The sequence below is a fragment of the Syngnathus leptorhynchus genome, chromosome 5 (genome assembly GCF_054491065.1).
Source record: "Syngnathus leptorhynchus isolate UIUO chromosome 5, UIUO_Slep, whole genome shotgun sequence".
Taxonomy (NCBI): Eukaryota; Metazoa; Chordata; class Actinopteri; order Syngnathiformes; family Syngnathidae; genus Syngnathus; species Syngnathus leptorhynchus.
Genome location: NC_141199.1, coordinates 8827066 through 8854083, shown reverse-complemented (window position 1 = coordinate 8854083; position 27018 = coordinate 8827066). Strand labels below are relative to the sequence as shown.

Genomic DNA, 27018 nt, shown 5'->3' with positions numbered 1-27018 from the left:
ATTTCCTTTTTGATTCATTGTTGTTTAGCAAAAAGTCATTGACAGTATATATTAAGTCTAGCACACGCATACTGTTGAATCAAATACATGTTTATTATTCAACACAACGTTGCATACAACAATACAATAATGGTAATTAGTCAGTGAAAAATGAAAACAGTTTGTTATAAAAAGTATAAATATAATACAATCCTCATTATTGTAAGGACATGCTTTGAAATACCACATAAATAAACTATATGGTTTCTCATTGAAAAGATTGTCTAAACCAGTAAGACAAAAACAGCATAATGACTTTTCTCTGCAAAAAGCTCATAATGCTTTGAATCAAGCATCAAGGTCGGCAAGGACTATCTACACTTTGTACCGTCAGCAAAAAAAAAAAAGAAAAGTTGAACAATAGTGAAATCTCTCACATATACAGTATATGTAGGGCCTGAGTATTGCGGTGGTGGAGAGAAATTCACTCACTCACCAAGATTTATTGCCATTCTTGAGAAGAAGCATTCTCTTCATTCAATGTGGGTTTTCACATATATGCATCAGGTTAAATCTGACCAGCAAGATTTCTTTGGACTTTGTGTGTTTACTCTGAGAGAAAAAAAAAAAAAAAACTCAACTGCCTGCCAATGTCTTGGCCCACACAATTGTTTTTCGCTTATTCTCTGACATATAAATAATCTAAATTGGCTGCTTCAAACTCATTTCTGAAGGTTCTGAAAACCTCAAATCCCTCACATTCGCCAGGTTGAATACTCCAGTTGGTCAGTGTGTCAGCATAATTTCTGTCCTCGTTCTTGGAAAACAAAAACCTTTATAGATGCAGATGACCTCTTTTTGGATTTCAAGGCTTAAAAAATGGTGTAAGTAAACATCAACATCAAAGCCTGAGAAAACATTAAATATATGTCATGTGCTTAAAACACAAATATTACTGCTCCCATTCAAAACAGGAATAACAATCCATATATTTTGTGGTTCCCTTTCATTCCAGGCTTTGCCTTAATCCTTAAATAGAATGAACAAATTCCACAACTCTATGTACATGTACATTAATAGCTTGTACATTTCCAGCATTGCACTGTAGCTTCATTTTCATCTTAATAATCTTTTTTTTTTTTTCCTGACTCGGTACAGCATGTCCATGTGTGAAAGAAACCTTGGACCATTGGCTGTGTTGGTAGCATCTCTGGCCCCTCAATGACAATGCCCTGAGTTGAGCTGCCACAAAGGCTTGGAAGGAAGGGCCAATTCAACTTTTGTTGAAAAGCCGCGTGAAAAAATGTGCCAAATTTTCACGGAAAAAAACATGCTTCTAGACTAGTCCAGCTTCTCGGCACATTCGGAAGAACTGTCCCTGCTGTGCGATCAGGTTGGATGGGGAATCCATCTCAGAGATGTGACCTCGGTCCATGACAATCACTCTGTAAAACAGCAAGAAGGGGAAAAGGTTTAAGTGTCACATTCCATCGTTAACCTCCATGAAATTGATCATATACCTTGTGTAATCCATGATAGTGTTAAGGCGGTGAGCGATGGTCAAGACAGTGCAGTCTTCAAACTGGGTGCGGATTGTGGACTGGATCAGTGTGTCAGTCTCCAGGTCCACAGCAGCTGTTGCTTCATCCAAAACCAAGATTTTGGTTTTCCTCAGCAAGGCTCTCGCAAGGCACACCAGTTGACGCTGACCCAAGCTAGACATATGATCAGGATTTATAAGAACCAATATTAACTGGGATTGTGCAACATGCAAACATTCACATGTACCTGAGGTTTTCTCCTCCTTCTGAGCATTCATGGTTGAGTTTGTCAGGCAGGTTGGACACAAAGGTTTTGAGGTGAGCAAGTTCTAATGAACCCCAAATTTCTTCATCGGTGTAGGTGTCAAACGGATCAAGGTTCATCCGGAGAGAGCCCGAAAACAGCACTGGGTCCTAAGAAAAAGACCCACAAAAAAAATAGGTCACAGGTTGAATCAAGCTGTTTTTATTATTTGAATACAGTCCAAGTGTTGTCAAAGTAACATAACAGTTTACGTGCGGAAAGCCAGAGCTCGTTTTTTGTCGTTAATAACTTGCCTGGGGAATGATAGTAATGCGTGATCGAAGATCATGAAGTCCAATGTTGGCGATGTCGACTCCGTCGATGAAGATCTTTCCCTTTGCTGCTTCTAAGATTCTAAATATTCCAAGGGCAAGTGAGGACTTCCCAGCTCCCGTCCTTCCCACAATGCCCACCTGGAAGACATCAGAGAGGTCTAAACTACCATGCAAAGCTCATTAGCTAAAAATGACATGATTCGAAATGACTCACCTTCTCTTTTTCATGAATCTGCAAAGTAATGCCTTTCAAAGCCAACTCCAGGCCTTTGCGGTACTGTAAACCATAATCCTGGAACTCTATAGTGCCTGTCTGGGGCCAAGCCAGAGGCAAAGAACTGCCTTCTATAATCCAGCTGGCCTGTAAAATGTGAAGCGAATGAAATAAATTCCTGTGTATGTTGCATTATTTTAAATGAGCAATATATTGATGAGTGGATAAACAAAAGCCATTTTGTAGAAAGTACATGTCTGGTGTTAACTCTGACCTCTTTGGCAGTGTCAGCATACTCATTTACTCTTTCCACAGAAACAATGTTGTTTTCCACATCAGTCCATGATCTTACAATCCAACTCAGGATTCCAGTCACCTGCAAAACACGGACGGCATAATCACATGATCTTATTATTAGGACTAACAAACATTCACTGACTCACAAAATAAACATATTCATACATATGCACCAGATATTTTAACTACATAATTCTAGACCGTCAAAAGCATGAAAATAACAGTTTAAGAGGATTATGCAAGAAAAAAAAAATTGGATTTCAGCATTTCAGATATAATTTCATTTCAGATGTGCCATAAATCTACTGCAAAGTGATCGAACACGTTTGGATGGCCTCTTACCTGGAGGGAATGTGACACAGCCAAACCCACTATGCCTGGACTCAGGGTGTCCCTTCCCATCACGGACAAAATGGCAGCTGCTAACACCACTCCATTACCAACAATCTCCAGATTGACTGCCAGCCATCTGTGAATGAAATGCTAATTGAATAGTCCATCTTGGTAAAAGAGAATATGTAGTTTCCCGATGACAAATCACACTATTTCTTCATAATTCCCTGGTCCTGTGATTTATACTAAGCAGTTCCCCGACGACAAGTCACACTATTTCTTCATAATGTGTCTGGTCCTGCGATTTATACTAAAGTATGACTTCTATATACAAAAATTATAGCTTGTACTGGCACTTGAAATCCCTGTTGCATAATTGTGTTGACTTTTTGTGCATTACTAAAATCTTCTTCCCATTGACTGTATTTGCCAACCACCAAAAGATAGTAGAGGAAGAAAATGGTAGAGGAAAAATAAGGAGTAGTAATGATGCATTACCAGCCAAAAGTATTTGCCAACCGTCAATAGAATGTAGAAGATGAAATAAATGTTGAAGAAGAATAGTCGTCATGGCAACATGTTTAGGATGCCGCTTCCTTAAGCCACAACAAGGATTTACAGTACCAAAAGGCGCAATAACCAGGATTCTTTCTACCTTTGACCAAAATTACGACTCAGTGTTGTAAAGTTGTTTAAAAAAAAAGAAAGATATTTTCCATGTTTACAAAAGTAGAAGTGGAAGTTTCATCCAACCATTAACATGGGTGTGTTTGAAATTTACTCTGAAGCCCGAACACCACTTGGAGAGAGTGTGTGTTTGTAGTGGCAGGGCACACTCCCCTCCCCTTAATTTGCAAACGCAACTGTTTCCATCTGTGCTGCCTGACGCACTGAGCTCCTGTATTCCTTTTTTTTTTTTTTAGGGGGGGGGGGGGCACTCTGAATAACAAAACAGCACATTTCAACAAGGAATTTCCAAACCATCGGAATTGGGTAGTGCATGCTCAGAGCGTATTTCCAAACTTGATCACAATCAGAGATGACAAATACAAAACCCTGTCATAGTTTGGCTTTCAACAAAGGCGCTTCTAATCAACTGGTAGATAAACGAGCTAGTTCCCCGGCTCGGTTAATTAGAACCACTGTGGCACGCTTTCTACATTCTGGACCTGGATTTGACACCTCTGCCCACGATTAGAGAGCAGACATTTTTGGTGCAAGTCCAAGATTGATTATAGTACCTATAAAATGACACTCGTAGGTCTACTTTATAAATAATATTTCACTCGAGACACCATATTTGTATTCATATCGGATACCTACCGAGTGGCCACAAATCGGGGGAAGTAGGAGGTCTGGTTGAAATCCACCCTGTCATTGGCTTGCAGAATGAATCTGGACTGATCGCCAAAGGCCCGGATGACACTGGCGCCCTGCACCGTCTCATTGAAGTGAGTGTAAATAGGGGAGCGGCTCACAGCTTCGAGCCTCCGGAGCTGACAGGATGTAGCCACGTAGAAACTCTGTAGCCAACAGTGGAAAAATGGGGGAAAAACAAATCAGGAAAGAACGAGGGGGATTTACCCAGAATTCACAGTGAAATTGCATCTGTATGGGAAAACTGCAAAGTCATGAGTTGAGATTTGGGATTACCTGGACAAAGGCATAGAGGAATGCGAGAGGAAGAATGATCACAGCGGCGAAGGGTGTTGCCATGAGCACAATGATGCACACCTCCATGAGTTTAAAAACATAGCTCAGCATCATCTTCAGGCCCTCGGGCACCATGCAATCGATGGCGTCAATCTCTTTGGCAAAGCGGTTGAGCAAGTTGCCGCTGGGCGTGCATTCAAAGAAAGACATGGGCGAATGCAACACGTTGACCAGGAGGTCCATGTGCAAGTGGCGGGACGCAATGATGCCGCAGATGGAGATAGCTACGGTGGTACCAAAGATCGCGACGCCTGAGGAGACAAAAATAGATGCAGACAAAGTTTACACTGTGCAAAAAAATATGTAAATAATAATATATAATATATATATATATATATATTTATTTATTTATTTATTTTTATTCGTATATATTTTTTATATTATATTTTAAAATGTATTATTTATATAAATTTATTTTATATATAAATAAATAAAATAATTAAAATAAGTTACATAAGAATAAGCAAATAAATAATAATAGAAAAAAAGACAACGTATATTTTCAGTCAAATAATGGAGCCTAACCTTGAACAAATCCCAGCGCTCCAAAGACAGACAGTTTCAGGTCGGCATCAATCTGGGTACCGTTAACAATTGGATCATCGGCCCACATGCTCAGCCAATAGTTGTAGGCCAGTGAGGCTCCCTGCTGAAACGCGTACAGGAAGACAATGGGAATGATGATGGCCAGGCCTATGGTCTTAAAGTACTTTTGGTACATCTCCAGCCTCACCTGTAGTGGGGAAAAAAATGAAATAGTCATCAGTCAACTGCTGTCAGCACTTTTTTTTTCAAGGAATTCTTAAATTATACACAAGTCTTACTCGTCCAGTGTGGGCCTTGTCAACCTCTGTGAGCTTCCCAAGCTCTTCGGGAACCTGTTCCTGCTCTGTTTCGGACACAGGCTCCATATTCTGTAAGTTTGTATTTGTTGTATCACCCCTGGGATGAAAAGAGAGGGATGGGAATTCAGTTTCATCAAATTCGCTTTGACACTATTGTGGTAGTTTTAGGGGGCTCAGGTTTACCTACCCAATAAGCTGCTCTTGAGACAAGTCTCTGGAGAATGGCATGAAGTCAACCATGCTGAGACGAGCATTGGACCTCCTCGAGCCAGCTAGGAGAAAGTCACATTTCGCATTACTATTGCCGTATGTTTTATGTTCTGATAAAAACAGCTTGGGAAAAAATTGAAAAACTATGTATATGCGTTTATGCTAATATAAAAAACAGGAGAAGTAACTTGTGTGTCTAAATTAGCTAAGCAAAATATTAGAAACAAAAACAATCTGATAGGGTTGCATGTTGTACAAATCACATCTAACATATTTGTTTTTCTTCACATTTTTCGACAGCAGAAACAATTTCAACATTCAGAACACAGTGGGGGGTCCTTACCTCTTTGTATGGCACTTTCTTTCCGGTCGGTGCTGGCAAATGTGTGGATGAAATCCGCAAAGGCGCCACGGCGGCTGAGGAGTTCCTGGTATGAGCCGCTCTCTGTGATTTCTCCGTTTACAAGGACAAGAATGAGGTCAGCTTGCGGCAGGAAGCTCGTCCCATGGGTCACCAGGATACGGGTCTGCAGAGGATCACATATGAGAGAAATGGGATGAATATACATTCCAACACGATATTGTGGCTGTGGAGACCAGAAATGCTACCCAAGTAGCGGTTTTTGTTTTGTTAGAACAACAATGAAGGCCGCGATGTTGTTAGTGTGTTGACATATTGTGAAGCCGCAATTTCTCCATGTCAACTGGGTTGCACTCTACCTTGTCTCGAAGCACTCCTTTGGGTCCGATGACTTTGTCGAAGATGTGCTGACCAACGTGCGCGTCGACAGCAGACAGTGGGTCATCCATCAGATACACGTCTGCTTTTCGATAGACAGCTCGAGCCAAGCTCACTCTCTGTTTCTGTCCACCTGAGAGGTTTAGCCCCTGTAAGGAAAGACGGTGAGGCGATGCTCGTTGAATAGAAGACGAGATCGATATTACCTTCTCTCCTATTTCTGTTGCATCTCCAGCAGGTAGGATGTTCAGGTCAGGCAGCAGGGCGCAGGCCTCCAACACACGGTGGTACCACGTCTTCAGCTTTTCACGGCCGAAAAGGATATTGTCTTGGACTGTGGCATTTTGGATCCAGGCCTGCTGGGGAACATATGCTGTGGAACCCTGCAAAGAAAGAGAAGACTCAAGGTGTAACTCACATAGAAACGTGGGGAGGGCTGAAATCTGAGAGTGCTGTAACAAACCTTCACGCTAACATGGCCGCTTCTTTTCTCTGTCTCTCCAAGCATGGCAGACAATAAAGACGACTTTCCGCTGCCTACATGTCCAACCACGGCTACAAGCGAACCTCGCGGCACATGGATGGAGATTCTGTTAATAGCGACACCAAATGTTTGGTTTGAAACTCCTGATTCTGATAAAATTGGATTTTTCAATTATTCCTGTTGATTGCGCTTACTTTTTAAGACATGGCGGACCCTCTGCCGACCAGCTAAAAGTTCCATTTTCAATCAGCACATCTTCCCCGTCTAAGCAAAGAGAAAAGAAAAAACACAATAAAACGCTGCATACCTGTTACGATCTTTAATCCCCAGTCACAAATAACATTTGAAAAGAAATGCACCTTCAAGAGATTCATCAGAAGGTTGCTAGGCTGTAATTACGAGTAGATTTACGTCAGTGTCTGAGCAAGCGTTGACAGATGTGAGACAACAAAATGAAGCATGTTTGCCTAATTTGTCTCACCATAAATCAAAAGTTTGAATTCCTGTGCTGATTTATGTCCAACCACTAAATGGGTGCATCCTGTCATTACTTAGTCCATCTGTTATCCTGGAAGCCCAGGAATTGACAGTGCACATCATTTGTGTCAAACAGTTGTGTTCCACAAACACAAACAACTAAATCTTGCGGTCTGCCTACAATGATTATGACAGTTTTTTTTATAAGGAAAATAGTAGCTTATTCATCCAGTGTAATCTTTTAAACATAGGTGGGGTTCTTACCAGAACTCAATGGAGCCTTTAAGACATTGTCCTCTTTGAGTTCATCTGAGCAAAGATATTTTCCCAAACGTTTGAGTGAAACCACAGCCTGGAACAGAGAAAATAGTTCATCCACCAGCTGCCACAACTTTATGATCTCATGCAAAATCCTCACATCTAATAGAGCTGTATCAAACGTTTGAATGGTACTGTCTGAGATAATTTAATTCAAATAGTTTGCCAGGGTGTTTTTGTGCTACATCAATGTTTGACCTCTTCTAAGATTTTGGTCACATCATTTAGGTGGTGAGTTAAAATATTGGAGATAGATAAGGAGAAAGTCATTCAAGATGCTCTGACGTTAAGAAGCGCAGGTTTGAAGGACTGAAATGTGGGCACATGTTAAGTCGATATAGACTTATCGAAGAAGATACAACTACGATAAAAAGCATTAATGGCTGACTGGGTATTTATTTATGAAGGCCATATGGGAGCTTAGGAAGAAACAAATGAAAATATGCTTACCTGCAGGGTTGTGCTTATTGCAAATGGAAGCTGGCTAAGTGGGGTCTTCAAAATGTTGATAAGTGCCATTGAAACAAAAACTTTCTGTGCATCCAGGATGTTTTTGTCATCAAGCATTATGTAGACTCCAAACATTGCAAAAGCAATCTAGAGAATGGAAAGGCATGACTTTTTAGAAATGCGGAGAACATAAAATGCAACATGATAGTGTAAACAGACTTGGTAAAAAAATCTTTCAATGAAAAAAACAAACCAACTCTCCCAATCTTTATCCCGTTCAAGATCTCGTTCATTCATGCTTTATTCACAATCTGTTCAGACTAGTGCTCTTACCATGAACGAAGAGGAATTGAAAGATGCAATAGAGATGGAATAGAGGATCTGAGATTTCCTCAGAGCCTTCAGCTCTTTTTCTCTATAACCCAACACCTGCTCCAGGAAAGCCTTCTCCCAGGCATAGAACTTCAGAATCTTTATCCCATTCAAGATCTCATTCATTAGTCGGATACGGCCATCCATAAACTTCATTTGAACCTCCTGTCAACCACAAAAATAGGTCGAATAATTTATGTGCGCCGAAGAGCAAAGAATGTTTAAGAGCTTGGATCTGGTCTCACAGTACAGTATTTTTCACAATAATTTATGAATATTATAACACTTCATGACGTGTCCACATTCGAGTGCCAGAAATATGGTTGCAATCCAGTACTGGGTTTGATTAACTTAGACTTCAAATTCATAAAACAACATGTCATCTCCAAGAAATGTGAAGTTGTGTGTGTCTACTCTTTCCAGCCATTGTAGTCGCTCTGTGAAGGGCGAACTAAAAGACAAGACAAAGTGGAGCATCCAAGCCCTAAATGCACATGGCTCCTCAGCTACTATCGAAACCAGCTGTGACTATCTGAACGAGCATGAACACGAGAGCCGCTTTGAAAGAAATGTATTATTATTATTATTATTTTACCTGCAGCTTGCTTCTTTTCTTCGCTATCAGTCCATTCAATGGGAAAATGAGAATGACTGTGGCAATTCCTGCCAAAGCTGATGGTCCAAGGTGCTACAAAAAAAAAGACAAAATGTGGTGATATAGGAGAAAGACAACTTTAAGTCAGACAAATCAGAAACACAGAACATTCCACATTTACGTACTTGCCACAGGAAGAAGAGACAAAGAGCAATTTCTATGGGGGCTAGCCAGACAGCATTGAAGTACACCACAAAGTCCATGAGCTTCTGTGTATCCGCCGAAACCAGATTTACAATCTCTCCAACAGTGCAGGTCCTCCTGGCTGCGCTATTTATCACCAAAGACTGTATTGACAATAAAAGAGATATTAATGTTTGGTGCACGTTCATATTTTTTTTTCAAGTAGAATTTTATTCCTATTTGCATATTTTTGAATATTATGCGTATTTAAGGATATGAATCATGCACTATATGGATGGACAAGAGTCTTGGGAAAAATTGCTTTAATTAGTGACGTCTTGCCCACATTTCACACTGAATGCCAAGTCTTGTTTGGGACAACACAAACACAGTCAAAAGATGTGCACTGTGAATTTTTCCTTGCAGCGTTTTGAAATACGGTTTAATAGCTTTCGATGAGCATATACGATTCTCACCTTTCTGTATACCAGGCCCATAACAGCTGTCTTTACTCTCATTCCTACAGTGAAGCAAGTGTACATGTACTGATGGTTGAAGAGAGACTGGAGGCAAGAGAGCAGGAACATGAGAGTGGCGTAAAAGTAGCCTTTCCACAATGGCGCATCTTCATCTCTCATGAAGCCCAGGAGAAGACTGACGACAGAGAGAAGCGTACAAAGCAGATTACTCCAAGGCAACATTTCTACATTGGTATGCACAGTTTATGTACACAAATCAAAAAGAGTTCTAATTTCACTGTCAACATGATTCTAATTCAGACTTCCATGCGTCTTGTGATTGCCACCCAAATTCAAGTCAATTAAAACTAAGCAGCTGTGTTTGCGCAACATTGCTCAACCAGTCTTATTGTGGTCTGTCTGAGTCTGTGCCATTCGGAGACCTATACTGTGTGCCTTACTGTGGTTTCCTCTACTTCTTGCTTACAAATCCATGACCCTAATTAACACTCCAAATAATTCAATGTTTAAGCCTCAAAAACAACATTCCAGTCTGACCGCTGAAATAGTACGGTCAAAGGGGGGGCCTTGACTCGCTTTCATTGTTGCCAGATTCCAAAGGTTTGTTTAGTTGTCTTTGACACAAATAACTATAAAACAACAATGACACTTGTATCTAGGGATCAAATATGTCACATTTATTTATATCGGAGCCTAAATTTGAATGGGACGTTTTTCTTGGCTGTATTTTGGTAAACATCATAACAAAGCCATCTCTTTCTTTTCAACTGAATTGCATCCAGGTAGGTTGAGTCCAACTTGAGGTTTGGAGCTTTCGGCAGCTGCTTTACACAGTACATTGAACTCAGTGTCACTTGGTTTGTGGGACACAAGCACTGAAAAATGTGTCTCAGCAACACAAACTCGACAGTTTCTATTTCTAGATCCAATGACTTACATAACTGCAAAATACCACAAACCTCATTTTTGTTTTTCTGTTTTTTTTTTAACCAAAACTGGCTAATTCATGTCAGACAGCGAGGTAACAACATCTATAAAAAACATTTTTTTAATTTGAGTCCCCCATAGCAAACAGCATCAACGTTGTTAATACACACGTAAAAGTAATGTACTATATTGACAAAAGTTTTTGAACACACGACATCTTACCTCAACACCTGGGGAATGGCGAACATGAAGGCATCATGGAATATGATACACAGCGTGCCAGTAAGGAAGTATGGACCAAAATTACGTGCCAGAGTTCGGAACAAAAAGAAGCCAGAACTTTGCTCTTTGTGAAGCTTCCTGAGGAGCTGAGCTTGGTCGGGTAACCTGCTTCCCAGCGCCACACCTGAAGTCAAGGCCTTTTCCTGTCTGTCATGGGGGGGAGGGGGGAGAACATAGTTACACACATGGCATCTGGATTATTATTATTATTTAACATACAACACATTGGCTCTATATTTACTGTACAGTATGAATGAATGTATAATCCTGGCACAAACATAGTTGGGTCAAGATGAACGATTCCTTAATTTACAAAATGTTCTGAAGTAGCCTAAACATCGACATCATTAGAGCTGTGGAACGGGTGGATTTTTATCAAAGGCCACATGATCACATTGATGAATTGGCTACTGTCTATCGCTACAGTCTGGGTACAAGCCCAATCAGAAGAAACACAGCGTCCGTGGAGGATGTTCTGTTTTTTGAAGTTATCTAATCATTGGCACGATGGGATTTGAATACAAACAGGGCAAAGTTTGTACATGTTAGTCAATGTGGTTTCGTATCTTAGCTGTGAATACAACTTGAGATATCTTGATTGCTTGAGGTTATCTCACTTTTGAATCTTGGCACATTCCACTGTCCAGTCCTCTTGCAGTACAGATATAATCTTATTTGACGTGTCTTCCTCTCTCAGCGTCCACAGGTCCTCGGCTGCCAGAGGAGTGCGATATCCCTTCACAACAAGTCTGAGGAGCAAATGAGAAGATGATTCATACATAATTATCTTGTATTATGTTAACACACATGTAAACAAGTAGAAATGTTGCTAGGCTGAGTCATTTGTGGGCTCAAAAGAGGGAAGTTTTGAGGACCTTACCCGGTGAACCACCAGAAAACAATCTTGGACAAAAAAGAAGCGTCTTTCACAGGGCAAGGATTCTGCAACACAATTAAAAAACCAGAGTGACTCTTTTAACAGTGTAAATGTATAAGGCTGCAGAGCTTTTTGACATTCATACTGATTAGCAAATAGCAAAGAGCGTATTTATGAAATGCAATTAAATGGTGTATTCGAGGCCGTGAGTTTCCATAAGTCAGCATTCTGTCAATAGAGCCCACTGTTGGCGCAGAATAAGAATGATGTTTGAGGTCAAGAGCAGCAGACAGAGCGGAAATGTGTCATCGCAAACCGTCCTATACATATGTTTGCCCACTCAACCATATGTTACGCTGCATCTTTCCACCCCCTCACCAAGCTCCATTGCATCCATCACTTCCTCTCTTACGATGAGTAAGTCTAACCAGAGGAGGAGAAGGAAGTGGAGGAAGTTGAGGAAAAAGCAGAGGACACACCAAGGAGCAACCAAAGGGTGTGTTCCACGACACCAGTCTGTGGCTTTGACACCGCACTACCGGCCAGAAATCTGCTAGGGACTTTTCCAGTTGTTTTTATGGTTTATCACCAGGGAAATATGACATCACAACTCTGTGTGATTGATGAGGGTCTCACTGAAGGAGGTCGTTCAGTGAGCAAAATAGGAACGGCTCTCAGTATGACATTGTGCAGTCCTACACTACTGTGAACTACAATAAGAAAAAAAAAAAAAGTTTCTTGTTAATTGTCCTTTGATAGTGAACCAAGTGAAAATGAATAGCTTATGAAAAAAAAGGGTGGCGTGGGAGCTGTGTTTGAAATACATAAAATACATGTGCTATGTTAATGGTATGCGGGAGGACAAGGAAAAACACACACATGCTTGTTCACATTCTTCTCACAGGAAGCTAAAGCAGTGAAGGTGAGAAGTTGAGGTGAATCACATCATTGCCACCAAAAGCTAACAAAAGTTTTGAACCACATGATGCTCAGGTAGGATAACACTTTAACAGAGTGTGGATACATGTTCTTCTCCATACCTTTTCTAAAACCTTTTTCCCCTCTGGAGGCTGGTCGGCAAAGCAGCATAAGAAGAGCTGGACCAGTTGAATGGTGAAGTAGGAGAAAAAGGCCAAGTATCTCACCATATCAGAATCAATGCCCTGTGGAGTAAGTAAACAATAAGATTTAGAGACAATGATGGCAACATGTGTCAATGAGTTTATTTGCTTAAGGAACATTTTGTAAATCTGTGTTTTTTTTTCTTTAAAACCACAAAGTGTAAATAGGGAAAAAAAGATTTTGAATTAAGGGATCAGATGTGATATAAGCTACTAATACTTGTCTCTAATATCGAACCTTTTGTAAATGTAAAAATGTAAGTGTAAATGTCACTCTTGTCATACAGAAGCTGTTTATTTTGGCATAGTTTTTACTCTTGGGTTATCGCCACAGCTCCATCTAGTTTGTGGTGTGAAAAGTATGGCAATCCAGAACTATGGTAAATACAAACTACTTTGTTTAAACACTATGGCGCAATGTGGAGAAAAGGGATACAACGAGACCAAAAGGCTCCTTCCACATATAGAAAAACAGGGTCAAGCTGGTTGGAAGTGTGGATGAGAAAAATGTAGGTCAAATAAGAATGGCAGATAGTCCACAAACAATAACCCTGTCTTCAGCCTTCACAACTGGCAGACAAGTCAGACACTCTATAAATATTTTAAACATATGTCAGGAAAATATGTCACGGGAAAGTGTTCATGATTATATGTGCAAGTTTTTTTTTTTTTTTGGTGTGTGTGAGCAGGTAATAGAGGAAATGAAATGTACAAAAACAACACCTAGAATAAGTTACAATATACAATGTTCTCCCTGTGCTAGAATGGGATTTCTTCTGGCTCTCTGTCTCTGACATTCCCAAAACAAGGACGGGAGAGTAAGTGGCTACTCTAAATTGCCGATAGGTGTGAACGTAAATGCATATTGTCAACACCAACTCTGGCCCAAAGTTGGCATCTCCCTGTTCTGACCCTGTGACCCTTATGCGTGCCTGGATGAAATACATGTAACTGCAAATCGGGTTCTAGCAGACAGCAATTTGATTGGTTGAAAATGGTTTGTAATTCAGAACAAATTAAGAATGTTGCTTTGAACAACTCGGAACAACCTTGAAATGCATGAAGGTAATTTTATTTGGTATAAAATTGAGAAATGTCTTTTTCTTGTTTTGCATTTTATAATAACGTCTAACTGTAGAGTGTATATTTGAATAGAACACTTGTGCATTTCTTTCTTTGTTAAATAGCTTAAAAATATATACATTTATGAATCAAAAAGATTTTTCATTCTCATTTCACGAGCAACTGTGATTACAATGTGAATATGAGACAGGTTGCAATTTAAAGCTAAGAAGGTATTGAATATTGTTCATTATGCAAGAGTAGCTAGACTGATTAATAGAGGGGCTGAGTAAATAATACATTTTGGAATATCAAATAAAACTGTGGAGGAGCTCAACTGGGGCTACACAGATTTCTGGCATCCTTGGCTATACATATGTGACACAAAGAAGGATAGTGGTGTCCATGTGTGTGTTTTATTACAGTGAAATCATGGTGTCTGTCAAAGGCATGAACACATTAAAGATATATAGACTTACCTCTGGCAGTGTGTTTCCAGTGAATAAGCCAATAACCCCAGCATGGTATATGTCTTTGTTTGTGTGTTTTGTTGTTGTTTTATTTAGTTTTCTTAGAAATGTATACGAAGCAGTCTGCATGCTTTGCACACTTAAATATAAACTTAGCCCCATTCAACTGTGATTGTAGTGTCTCACAGCAGGCACAGGAAGAAAAAAAGAATTGCAACGCAGCAGGCTTGACCAGAATTGGCAGTGTCTTCCTCCTACACATGGTTAGCCTTCAGTTACCTTGGTTTAAAATGGAGAATGAAATAACTCTTTGCTGACATAGCATATAGCTCACGCTGTGCTCATGGAAATTTTTGTCTCGACTATGGGCTGCAGGAAGCGCACTTGATAAGATATGACTGCGTGGTATTTGACACTACACGTTCACCGGGGATAAGCCTGACCAAATATAAAACAAACACAAGAATAAATATGTAACAATATAACATACCTCATCTATGGCCAGCTGGATTTTTGCTCTGAGTGGCACTAAGGAACAAACAACAGCCAAGACCCAGAAGAGGAAGAGAAATACCGAAGAGCGACAACCTCGTATTCTTTCCAGCTGGATGATACCTATAGCCAGGATCTGAACAGAAACAGACAGAGAAACATGATTTATGAATCCACAGGGGTGTCAGAGCTAGTAGAAATAGGACAGAATTTATTCTAATTCTCAGAATCGTATTGTGATTTCTAACAGATGAAGAAAACAGAAACACACATTTAATTTGACAATACTGCAGTAATTCATAATATGAAAGAGATGCATTCATGAGACCAGAGACCAGACAAAGTGCTATCTTAATTGTATTCACCGTCATTAAAAGGTGTGCTAGTTCGACGGTTACATCGAGACCTAATAAAATAAGATGAAAAGTTCAACTTCATGTGACCAGTACTGGTTTGGACAATTTGGTTTCTGGGGATTTCCCTTGCCTGGCTTAGCCATGTACCCATGCCCCCTAATTAAAATAATGGAAGAAAGAGGGAGAGAGAGATGATATATATATTATATGTCTCTTAGCATGAGTTGTGTTGGGACACAGATGTTCTCGGTGGAGTCATGCGTTGGATGTTGAGCCATAAGTGGTTGGCCAAATGAGAGCAGCTCACCAAGTGGGGGAAAAAAGTACATTTAGGTTTCCAAAAGAGCACCACATTGGTTTGTCTGGGATCTGGGATGAGCCACAGTATTGCCTATTAAAGACTGGTGGTAATAGGATTTTCCCATCAACGACTTGATATGGGGAAATTTCGGTGTACCCTCACTGATGTAAACAACCTGTAAACAACATCTGTGGCTCCTCATTCAGTGGTCTAACGCTGATGATTTGCTCTTTGGCTGTTCTTTTCCACTACAAACTTGTTGTTTGTTGTGAATGCATCTCAGCAGGCACTGGGATGACAACTTTTGACAAATGACTAAACAATGCTCAGGGAATTGTCGTAGAACACTTACTAAGTATAATTTCAGGTCACAACATACAGAATTGTACATCAGCGCAATATTCGTTTGATCCAGAACCAAACTTCTGGTCTTACAATGATACTTATTTTTTTTGCAAGATGTCTCAGTAGGCCTATTATATACGTATGGCAATGCTATACCAGTGCGGACTACAACAATAATACAGAACATCCATCTCAAACTTTAATTTCAGAAAATGTACTGACTATGTTCCTTTTTTATTTTTTACATTCTACAGAATATCTTTTGAACATGACAGAGATGCACCCTAATGCAGAAAGCTGCATTTCAGCAACCCTTTACCAATCTCACAGGGAGAAACGTTTGCATTGTGCTCGGAAATACATCAAACTAACAGAAAACCCACAGATTTTCAGTTATTGACTGTAAAAATGGGAGAGTGAGCTAGGAGGCCCCTTTAGGGTGCGAGAAGGTGTCAAAAATGCTTGCTGCAAAATAGGCGGCGTTTCTAAATGACCATTTCCTGGAATGGTATACAGCACAAAGAAATTCCACGGCTTCCATAGTAAAATAATAATACGGCATTCAATATGATGTAAGAATTCCCTTTCTGGTACATTCTGTTCTCAATTTTAAATGGTTACCCCAAACTTTACTATTAATGACTGAAAATTGTGCTGTGCTTTTGAAGGTTCCTTTTATGAGGCCATATTACTGTAAGCCATCAAGCCTGTTTGCATCTACTGTATGAGTAAGTGGGTGGAACTAAATCCATCACTGAGCCCAGAGTAAAACCCCGACCTTGTAATTATGGGGAAGGTTTGCAGGAATGATGAAGGCTCAAGTTTTATAGTGCGTCATGGGATGGTTTCTGAATGTGATGATATGAATGTGACCCTTCACTGACAAAGGGTTCCCATCACGTTCTAATAGTGATCGGTGCCTGGCGTATTGAAATTGTTGTATTCACATATCCATACTCACACATTACTCATTTGGCATGTTAACATGGATCATTTTCAACTTTTTTCAAATATCTTACTTTGAATACTATACAGTATTTTGATACGCCTCAGTTAGTGGTGGTGTATCATTACACCTATTACACAGACACATTACACTGGTTCGTTTCACTTGACAAGGAAACTTGTGACATCAATCATGTGACTCATCTCCTACACAGCGGTGCGAGGAAAGTAAAGCGTGGTGTGGTTTTATTTCAAAACATTCGATAAAGATGTGCAAAAGTGCCAAGTGTATAATAATTATATTATATTATAATTAATAACACTTTCTGTTCCTTAATCTTTAAAAATTATGTTAAATTAAATATGATTCAAAAGTGATTGTGTAAAATTGATAAGTGAACACACATTTGCTTTCAGAAGTCTTAGCACTTGATTAAGCCAGGTATAAGATCATTGCTTTATTAGGTCTATGTGGATAAGTATGTGGCATAAGTTTGTCAAATTGGATTTAAGTCATCTTGATTTTCATACCATAAAAAAGAAAATTTGAAACATTTTCCTCTTGGCATGACAGTTTTAGTCATAATTATTTGACTTTTTTATGGATTACAATATACAATTTAATATATTTGTAATAGATGAACAATATTTATCAAATGATTTGCCTCTAATGTATGAATATTTTGAAGAAAAAAAAATATATATATGATGGCATGGCAGGCACGGAGCGGGTAATCTACATAACTGGGTGGGCTGGCTGATGTATTTGCTGCAACCTGCTTATCCGTTTTGAAATCACTAAATTAAGTGTGTTCATGACATTTAAATTAGACATATATTTGAGATATTTTAGTTTTAAGATATTAGAGAAGATACTTTTCAGACATTTTGGATCGACACACTAATGAAGGTAAAATTGGATTAAAAACGTTATGAACCAAAGCGGGCTGGTCTGAACCATGTAATCACAATGCTAAAAATTAAATTCATCATTGAATATTGATCTTGTACCAAAAACCAAAAGTATCACTCCTTCTTAATATATCGCACGTTTGTTGGCTCTTCTACTGGTGTGATAAATGACCCCCCTCCAACAGCCAAAATGAAATGACCATTTCTGAAATTAACCTTCAATACAAGAGATGTCTTAGTGCATTTCTATCCAAATGTGTGCTTGTGTTTATTCAGGAGTCTGCAAAGACCACAAGTGGGCAAGGCTGTCTGCATTGGGGAACGAAAAACCAAAAAAAGGCCCGCTGAGAGTGGGAGCTTTGTAAGTAACGCTAAACCCGAGCGGCGGTGACTCATCGCTGCATCTGACTTTACTGCATTGTGATGCGTTCATCAAGCTAAGTCTAGTTAAGGTTCCATGTCTATGACAATCGAACTACCTCACTTTGAGTGAACTATGTCCTGACGTACACTATTCCCACATGAAACTCGAATTGATGTAAGTATAAGTCTTCTTTGCACTGTGTTGATCGATGGTCAAATACAAGCGCGTTTGCAGGCTAATGCAATATTTACATTGACTGCAACACTATAAATCTACCCCTACTTATTTTCCTTTTCACTTCAGTGTCTTGCCAGTGAATGATACATTCTATATTCTTTCATGTGTTTGCACGTCAATGTGTGAGTCACATTCCCAGAAATTTCTTGTTGCCCTCAGTAACGCAGGAGAATTTTTTCTGTCAAGTGTTTGAGGTAGAATCAATCGTTTTTACTCGCTCACACTGAATAGAGACCCGCCTTGACTTATAGATTTGTCATTTTGTAGGCTTGTTGTGAATGCATTTATGCCTTTATGCTACAGGTAGAAAAAAAAAAAAATAGAAGTCTTAAAGAAAAAAAAGTTTTCACATCAAGATGACAAGATTGTCCAAGGATTCCCGTTCACATAGACTCTCCAAAATGCTGCAATATGAATGCCAGGTCAGAATTTGGCAATGTCACTTTGGGAAAAAAAAACTAGACACGTACACACTAACTTGTACTCTGGGTCATTTCTGAAACTGTCTTTTGTAGTACCTTCGGAGGCATTTCACATACTATGTAGATAATGAAACACAGTAGGGGTGCAGAACATTGTATACTTTGCTGGGAGAGGGGCTATAAACCCTCACACAACACCATTGTGACCAGTCATGGTTATTTACGTTGTATTATTTTTGTCTTTGTGCATGCCTTCACACACCACTTCACACACAAACGACATTGGCGTTATCAAAAACAATCGCGTAAAACCGTTCAGCCGGTAAAATGGACATTAAAATTGACACATTAAATTGAAACCTTCTGGGAAGGGGGGCTACCAATAAAAATATTTTAGCTATAATTGTGTACATTTCATTTTTTGGTTGAAATGATTATTAATATACATTTGTCCTATATGGTAAATAAAGCAAAATAAGCCATAATTATTTTTTTTTTTACCACAGTCATGCTGCGTATGATGGGGCTGAGAAGGAAGATCATGTGTTGCTCGATTTCTCCGTTCCTCTCCAGTAAGATGTAGAAAAACTCCACAAAGCCAAAGGAGGCCAATAGAAACCCGAGCACCTAAATGGCACAGTGAGATCAGATTTGGACTTTAGTCAAATATACACACAACAACAAGCAACAGAGGACTCCAGATATTCAATGATAGACTCACCATCTTGGCGATACAAAGGGAGGACACCTGAATGCGTCCATGGTCATGGCAGTAAAGGTGAAGGCAGTAGAGAGGGGTAAGGAACCATAGATAAACACAAGGAACCCACACTAGAACTGTGTTCTGAAAACACTGGGTCAAATCTGGGTTGGCTGTGTACCATGTGCGATTCCAGTCCTGCAAGACAGATAAAAAAAAAAAAAGAGCATTTTTATGTTTCCCCCAGAATATTATGCTTGTAAATAATCAATGAACTACAAATATTACACTGTAAAATATCAATCATCTAAGAAAGTGAGAAGACTAGGCTCAAATCCAGAGAATGCAGACGAAGTTTTAGCGTTCCTAGCAGGATAGAGTGAAACCGCAAACAGTCAACAAAATTGTGAGTGAGTCAGGCTAGACTTTGTGAAGAGGTCTTTCTTCCTCTAAAAAGCTGAGTCAGCCTTAATCAGTCTTAATCTGTCTTTTGTAAATCGGACAAAGCAAAACAAGATTATATCGGAATAACTTTACTAACAAAAGAAACATAACAAAGATTGCACAACATTGGCTGAAACAAAAACTTTCACAACAAAATAACATAGTGGTTTGCTGTCATCATGCTTTTTATTGTCCATCTCCTCAATGACCTGCAGGGTGTTTGGCTCCGCTAACAAGATGAAAAAGGAAGTGGTTTAAAAGTTCCTCGTATGGCACCACAGACTGGCATTGCTAAATACAGGAGAGCGGCTTGAAGCCACTATGCCGTTATATAACAACCGACCATGCACAGCGCCGTCATTAAATCCTTGGAAGTCCGACGGTTACAAATGTAACCCTGGTGGTCTGGAGGGACGTAATAGAACAAAAAAAAAAAAAGGAATTGGAATACTTACTTATTCCAAAACAAATGAAAATGAAAAAAACATATGGGGCCCTATTTTTGTGCCCACCGCAATAGCACATAGGGCAGTCTAATTGTGCAACTGGGGGGGGGGGGGGGGATTTTTTTTTAAATGGTATTTTCAAAGTTTTGGGCAGTTAAAAATGGGCATTTGCGCTGTTGTGGGAGTGAACACAGACAAGTTGATTCCCAACCAATCAAAGCGGCTTCTTTCATTCCCTTTAATTTCAGCACATGACCAAAGCAAAATAGACTTGCTGTGGTGTCTATGCAGAAGAAAAACATAAAAAGTACGTTTGAAAGTGCAGATATGATGATGTAAAGTTGGATGCTGTGAAGTGGGCACTTGGGGATTGCCTTCATCTCGTGATCCTGCATCTGTGAGTGACAAAGCCCCCCCCCCCCCACCCACCCACCCAAACACACCGAATGTGTCTGTCTACGATTCGATCAAATTCACCAAAATGGTGTTACATTACCAGCGTCACAACTTAGACCTGCTTTTAGCTGGTCTAATATCTAGTCTACTCGCTGTAACCAAATTGACAAGTGCATCCGCAGCGTGCAATAGAAATGCCCTCAACCTCCGTAATGCAGCGCAAATTTGACTTGTCCCGCCATGAAAATGAAGATGCGCCTGTTGGTTTTGTTTTTTTGTACACGAGCTGCTGTCTATGAAAATCAAGTAAATGGAATTTGTCCAAATTTGCTACTTTAGCAATTTACACTCCTCTGGTAATACTTGTGGAAGACATTGAAGTATGTCTGTAGGAATGTTTTGAACATTCATTCTTGAGGTCAAAGGTCACTAATGTTGGCCTGGCTCACAATCTCTCTATTTCATCCCAAAGGAGATTGATGGGAATGAGGTCAAAGGTTGTGTGCATGTTCTTCCACACTGAACATAGCTTTCTTATTAAAATTCTGGGAGAACAAAGATGTCCATGTTAATTCCATCCATCCATTTTACAAAGCACTTTTCCTTACGAGGGTCATGGGCATGCTGGAGCCTATTCCAGATGACTTCAGGCAGTAGGCGGGGGACATCTTGTTAACTACTGATTGCTGAAATGATTAAAATGTTTGTCTTGATATTTCTGCTTTTCAATGAGCTTGTAAATATATCTAGGGTGAATGTTCCAGCATGAATGGTAATTAGTCAGTGTTTCCCATAAATTGCCACGGTTCATAGCCTCTGGAGCCAAACAGGGTGTGAAGCATGGCGTGACTAGCAGCTACCTGTTTCACTTTGAACTACAGCTGTATGTTTGTCTAGCTCACCACAGACTCATAAGTATTCCCGCATTTTTTTTTCTTCCCAAAACGATCAAAAGGGGAGGGGGGGTAAAAAGAAAAAAAAAAATCAAAGGTCAGTGTTATGTAAGGAAAGGATTTGCACTCAATGTACATTTGTGGACTCTGTAAGTGCATTTAGGTTCATTTAAACAGTATTACTCTTGAGAGCCAGTGAGTGGGCAGCAACTTTCACAGACTCTTCTGACTCCTGTGGTCAATGGCAGAGGGATGAACAGAACGCTTTCATGAAGACGCACTCCAAACATTTTCTTGTACATTTCACGTCTGATCCACTTTCTCACCCTTGACTGAAGTGATTTCAGCAAACCATAAACTTGGATTGCACAAGATGTCACAATGCTGATGTGAAGGCAAAACTGCTAAAACTTTTGGATTTAATAGGCTGTGTCCATAAAGTTGCAGTGCAATAATGAGTCAATAAAAGGTGGAATCAAAACCTATTGCATAAATAGTATATTGTAAATTTCCAAGTTTCCAATTTGTTTCTTTGGGTTTTGTATGCTTCAGAGAAATTCCCATCACTACCTCAAGGCTGTGACCAAAAAGCCAGCAATAACGTTGTTATCGAGGTATATGGAAGGTTCATGACTACTTCAGTTAAAAAGTCGAGGTGCTTTACGGAGCTAAAAACATGACAGATTCACTTTAACGTCACAACAGTCAGTTACTTGCATTTCTCCAACATGTAACGGTCGTTTGCATGCAGGAGCAAAAAAACACACAAAGTGCTCTAATGAGAAACAGAAACATAGAAAGGGGCGTGATGAAAGAAGAGTAAAAAGAAGACATGTTGTGACCGTGAACATTCCAGCTCATGTGTAGGCATTGATTTTAGCTGACCTAAAAAAAAATGGAGATCTCCTAATGCACAAAAAGCAACATCTCCAACCTCTCAACTTTAGATTCCTGCAGGCTGCAGTGCAACATGTGGCGCTAGTGGAATGTGGAAAACAATCTGTTCAATTCCCACGTGGACTAGTCTCTTTTTATCCTTCCAACGACAGCTAACGCCCACCATTCAAAACTCACAAACTTGGACATTCATCCACATGACCAATAGAAGAGAGAGAGAGGGGGAGAGAAAACACAAAAGCTCCGTTGAGACTCACCCACAGAGGGTCCAGGCCACTGAGTCGACAGAAGGCATCCATCCACTCGCTTGCTGCTTCCTCTCTGATGCTCCACTTGTAGGGCTGGAACAGTCCTGCTCCTCACAGTAGGCAGCACACCTTCAGCACCCCGTGTGTGTTGGAGTCAGGGTAAAGAATTTGCTGTGTCCTTTCTTTATGGCCCTCTCCTCTTTTTTGGATGCCAATATTTCTAGTCAATCCTGTACTTGCTAGTGTGTTTGAATGGCTCAGTGTTCATTAGCAAGTAAGTCTTGGAGGGTGTATGAGAGACGTCCTCCACTTTAATACAACTTCAGCTCTCAAAGAAAGTTTGCAAAAGTTTGAAGTGCTGCTGCTGCCCTGAGAACGTGTGTCGATCTGACTCGCACCCTGTCTGTCTGCCTGTTTATGAGTGTGTCTCCTTGTTAGGTGGGTGGAAATATTTCTTTTTCTCTCGCTCGCACACCCCTCTGCTGTGTCCCACATCTGCTGGATTTCAATCAAAACACCAAAGCTACTCCCCTCAATGGGATGACGGTCCCCCAACCCAAAAAACTCCTCCTACTTTCACTCGCTGCCTTCCTCTTCGAATCCTTCTCCCAGCCCTTTTTTGCCCACACCTCACATCACCTCGTCTGACCACACAGTTTGTGCAACTTATGCAATTTAAAGTGCGGCTGAAGCATTATTCAAGAACTGTCAAAGTCAGGATATTACCAACTCGGTTGCTGTTGGGTGACATGTCTTCATGTAAAGATGAACAAACTTGCACATTTGTGAAGAAACGACTTTGTGAATGTACAGTTGTAGCACACAGGTATTGATAGTTTTTCAGTCCAAACAAAATTTGTGTCTTTATGTGGGAATTCAGCCACATACATTTTCAAGTATTAGTTAAAAAAAAAAAAAAAAACTTGCTGACACAAGGCAAATAGGGAACAAAGTTCATTAATGAGTCATCTCAGCCAGTTTGGGATATGTAAGCAGCACAAGTAAAAACCCCAAAATCATCCCATGCTGTCACAATTGATAAAAATAGGACATTTAAAATGCAGCCAGTGAAAAAATTATTCCTTCAAGCATGTCCGTTTTCAGTCAACTTCTGTAGTTGTAGTCTAGCTAGCTTTTTGAGAGTAATAAGATTTATCGTCATGGTATGTCATCCTTAGTGGACTGCAAGGTCAGAGAAGGCCACTTGTTCTTCACTCTTCCACTTAGGCCAATGGGGACTGGTGAAAGATAGAAAATATGTTTCTTATTTTGTGGTTAAAATGTAAAGCAGTTGCATGTAGCCTGCCTAAATTAATTTTCTCTGCGTTTTACTTTTTTAGTATCTTAACTTTTCTGTATTTGCAAGTAATGTATAAATTAAAAAGGCAAACAACTTAGTTTTGTCTGCTCATTGCTTCAACATTTCAAGAAATATGTATGACATTTTTTGTCTCACGAAAACTAATGCTGTCTTAAGGAATATAATCAAAACTACATATGTTGGAAAAAAAAAAGAGAAAAAAGTCTTTAGTGCTTTTCATGGTCTACTGAAAAGCGTCATCCAATGGCATGATTTTGGTCTCCCTGGTCAAGACACAAGGGAAAAATATAGCACAACAGCTGTGCAGGAAATTATGACAGTCTTTGCTGGGACTAAAACAAGCAGCATCATAGCCGCAGAGAGAAACATGGAAAGTTTGACAAGAGGGACGACCACTACCTGATCCTACGTCTGGACGTGCTAATATGAGATTATTATTCTTAAAATGAGTCATCATGTTATGTTCTCCACCAGACTAGGGAATTTTTATTCATTGGATGATGATGCACCAAAACACCAAAATGTATCTTGCATTGCACATACACTTAAATCTCAATTTTATGATGACTTTGGGTATAGAATATGGGAATCAAAAGTCTTGTTTTTTTGTTTGTTTTGTTTTGTTTTTTGGAAGGTGTGTTTCTCGGCAGCCAAAGGGGTCCTTTGTTACGTTCATTTACGTCAGGAATGTTGTTGGGCAGCAAAAGGGTCCGTTTGCCATCTGTCACCCACACAGACCTTAGTCTGTTGATATTTTATTCAAAGAGAAGTTTTTTGCAAATTTGCCAATAATATTAAGAAACACTGTCCTTAATCCATGCTCTGTGTAGAAACGATGTTCATACTTATTGTATGCAACAATACAATATCAGTTTTCCTATTTAAGGGGAGCTATGCTTCGTCACTACTGCCGCATCCAGAACGAACTTCATAGCCTTTGGGCCAGCGCTCCTCAGGTGATCATTTCTAGACGAGAGATGGGTCAGATGTGTCGCAATGTAAAAAAAAAAAAAAATCGATATAGAATTGTGCAGAAGCAAGGCCAACGAGTGTGCAAACTGCTGGTACAGGCCAAAGAGGGGGACAATGTAAACAAGCCGATGCACGTCTGGTGTGTAAATATAACTAAAATAAAGTTGGTGTCAGCGGATGGCCCGGCGACAGACTGTTTACAACAGTGGGCAGTGAAAAACGGCCCAGTGCGGAGCTAGTGGGAGGCTGGTAAAAGTTGAGCTTTTTGTGGTCATGGCATGTAGTAGTAGTAACGTGGGGTTGGCAGACGCCGCTTGATGCAGAGGTTGGCTGCGGGGGAGGCAGTGCCTGAGCCAGCCTGTGGTGATGTGGTGTGGTTAACCAGTCTAGGTCATCTACACTTCCTCTGGCCTCTGTTCTCCAGAGGAAAAACAGTCTAGTCAAAATAATGGTGTCATTTTGGCTTTGCATACATTCTAGCAAGGGAAAGACAAATTTAGCAACAGCAAAGAAAAGGGAGGCACCAAAAAAAGCCATGAAGAAAATGAGCAAAATATTTGTTCTCTTTTTGCTTTTTTAATAGTCTTAAATTAAGATCTCATCCTCACTGCCGCCTGTAAATTCAGATCAGCCTACGCATGCGATTATAAACAGGGTTTGTCTTCCACTTCATGTTGTTTTACTCATAATGCCATCTTAATTTAAAGCCTCATTAATTTTTTTCATCCCAGACTGGATTTTGACCCAGGAATTCTGTTGTGTTGGGAACATCACACACTATTTGTGTACTGTTTGGGTGTACCAGACTCATTTAATTCCAGTATTTGGACTCCAGACTAGCCTCACATTACTCTGTCAGTGATATGAGGCTAAAGGTATTTATCACATTTCCTGGCTTGGTACCTGCTAAGATGCTCACCCACAAGTAGAAAATTCTCAAGGAGTGTGTCAAAAATAGATTTGAAATAAACATGCATGCTTTTTGTTTACTGTGAGCTATTAGTTATTGCTCTCGCTGTGGCGGCATAATGAAAACAACAACAGGTCAAAGGGGGCCCTGCATAGAGCAATCCGCCAACTAAGTAAACGTTCCAAGTATAATATTGGTTATATCATTCACAGCCACAGCTGTTAACTCTCTGTAAAACAATAAGGCCTATACGGGGCATATAACTATTTGACACATGTTTGTTGGGGGGGAAAAAAATGTGACCAACTTAAATCATTTAATTACTTTTTACTCCATAAATGTGAACTGTATATTGAGAAAAAAAATCTTTATTTAACATCCAACACAATATATAAATCAATTCGACACCAATAGAAATCTTTCCAGTTTGAAGAATAACCATGACTAGTTGCTTCGATTCAGTCCATGACCTGGATGAGGACGAATCTACGCAATTTCAGACGCGGGTGGGCAGAGAAGGTCAAGAGAGGAATAAATTAGTAACATCTGGACATGAGGGATACTTTAGCAGAATCCCACGCAACTTGTGTGAAGGGCTTTCTGTCTTCATCTGTCTCCTGCCTTTGCTTCATTTGAACAAATGTTTGCCGTGAAATATGAGATTAAGTCTCAGAAATAAGAACCGTGTATTGATCCTTCATTCTCTCCATTAATAATATATGGTTGGAATGAAAATTGGCAGTGATCATCCAACAGAGAAGAATCAAAGAAAGTGTCAGTAAACTACTGGAAGTACTTTCGTTCTCACTCAAAATTATGTAACTAACTAACTAACTAAAAAGACGGAAACAAATTCTGTGGCAGTTGTAT

The 27018-nt window shown here is 39.8% G+C and overlaps 1 protein-coding gene across 1 annotated transcript; it reads right to left on the bottom strand.

Moving 5' to 3' along the window:
- Positions 1-145: 145 nt before the first annotated feature.
- On the bottom strand, positions 146-23304 carry abcc6a (ATP-binding cassette, sub-family C (CFTR/MRP), member 6a). The gene is made up of 31 exons (XM_085912122.1): positions 22955-23304; positions 19643-19819; positions 19423-19548; positions 15038-15175; positions 12935-13057; positions 11898-11959; positions 11635-11766; positions 10958-11164; positions 9806-9983; positions 9332-9493; positions 9147-9239; positions 8513-8716; positions 8180-8326; positions 7676-7763; positions 7129-7198; positions 6914-7040; positions 6657-6833; positions 6432-6599; positions 6055-6238; positions 5689-5773; positions 5481-5598; positions 5182-5389; positions 4597-4907; positions 4267-4466; positions 2953-3079; positions 2588-2689; positions 2314-2460; positions 2079-2237; positions 1768-1934; positions 1500-1694; positions 146-1424 (listed from the first exon to the last, which is right to left on the bottom strand). Exons 1-31 carry the CDS (start codon positions 22994-22996, stop codon positions 1316-1318), a joined length of 4533 nt encoding a protein of 1510 aa, XP_085768248.1. The 5' UTR covers positions 22997-23304; the 3' UTR covers positions 146-1315.
- Between the last annotated feature and the right edge of the window lie 3714 nt (positions 23305-27018).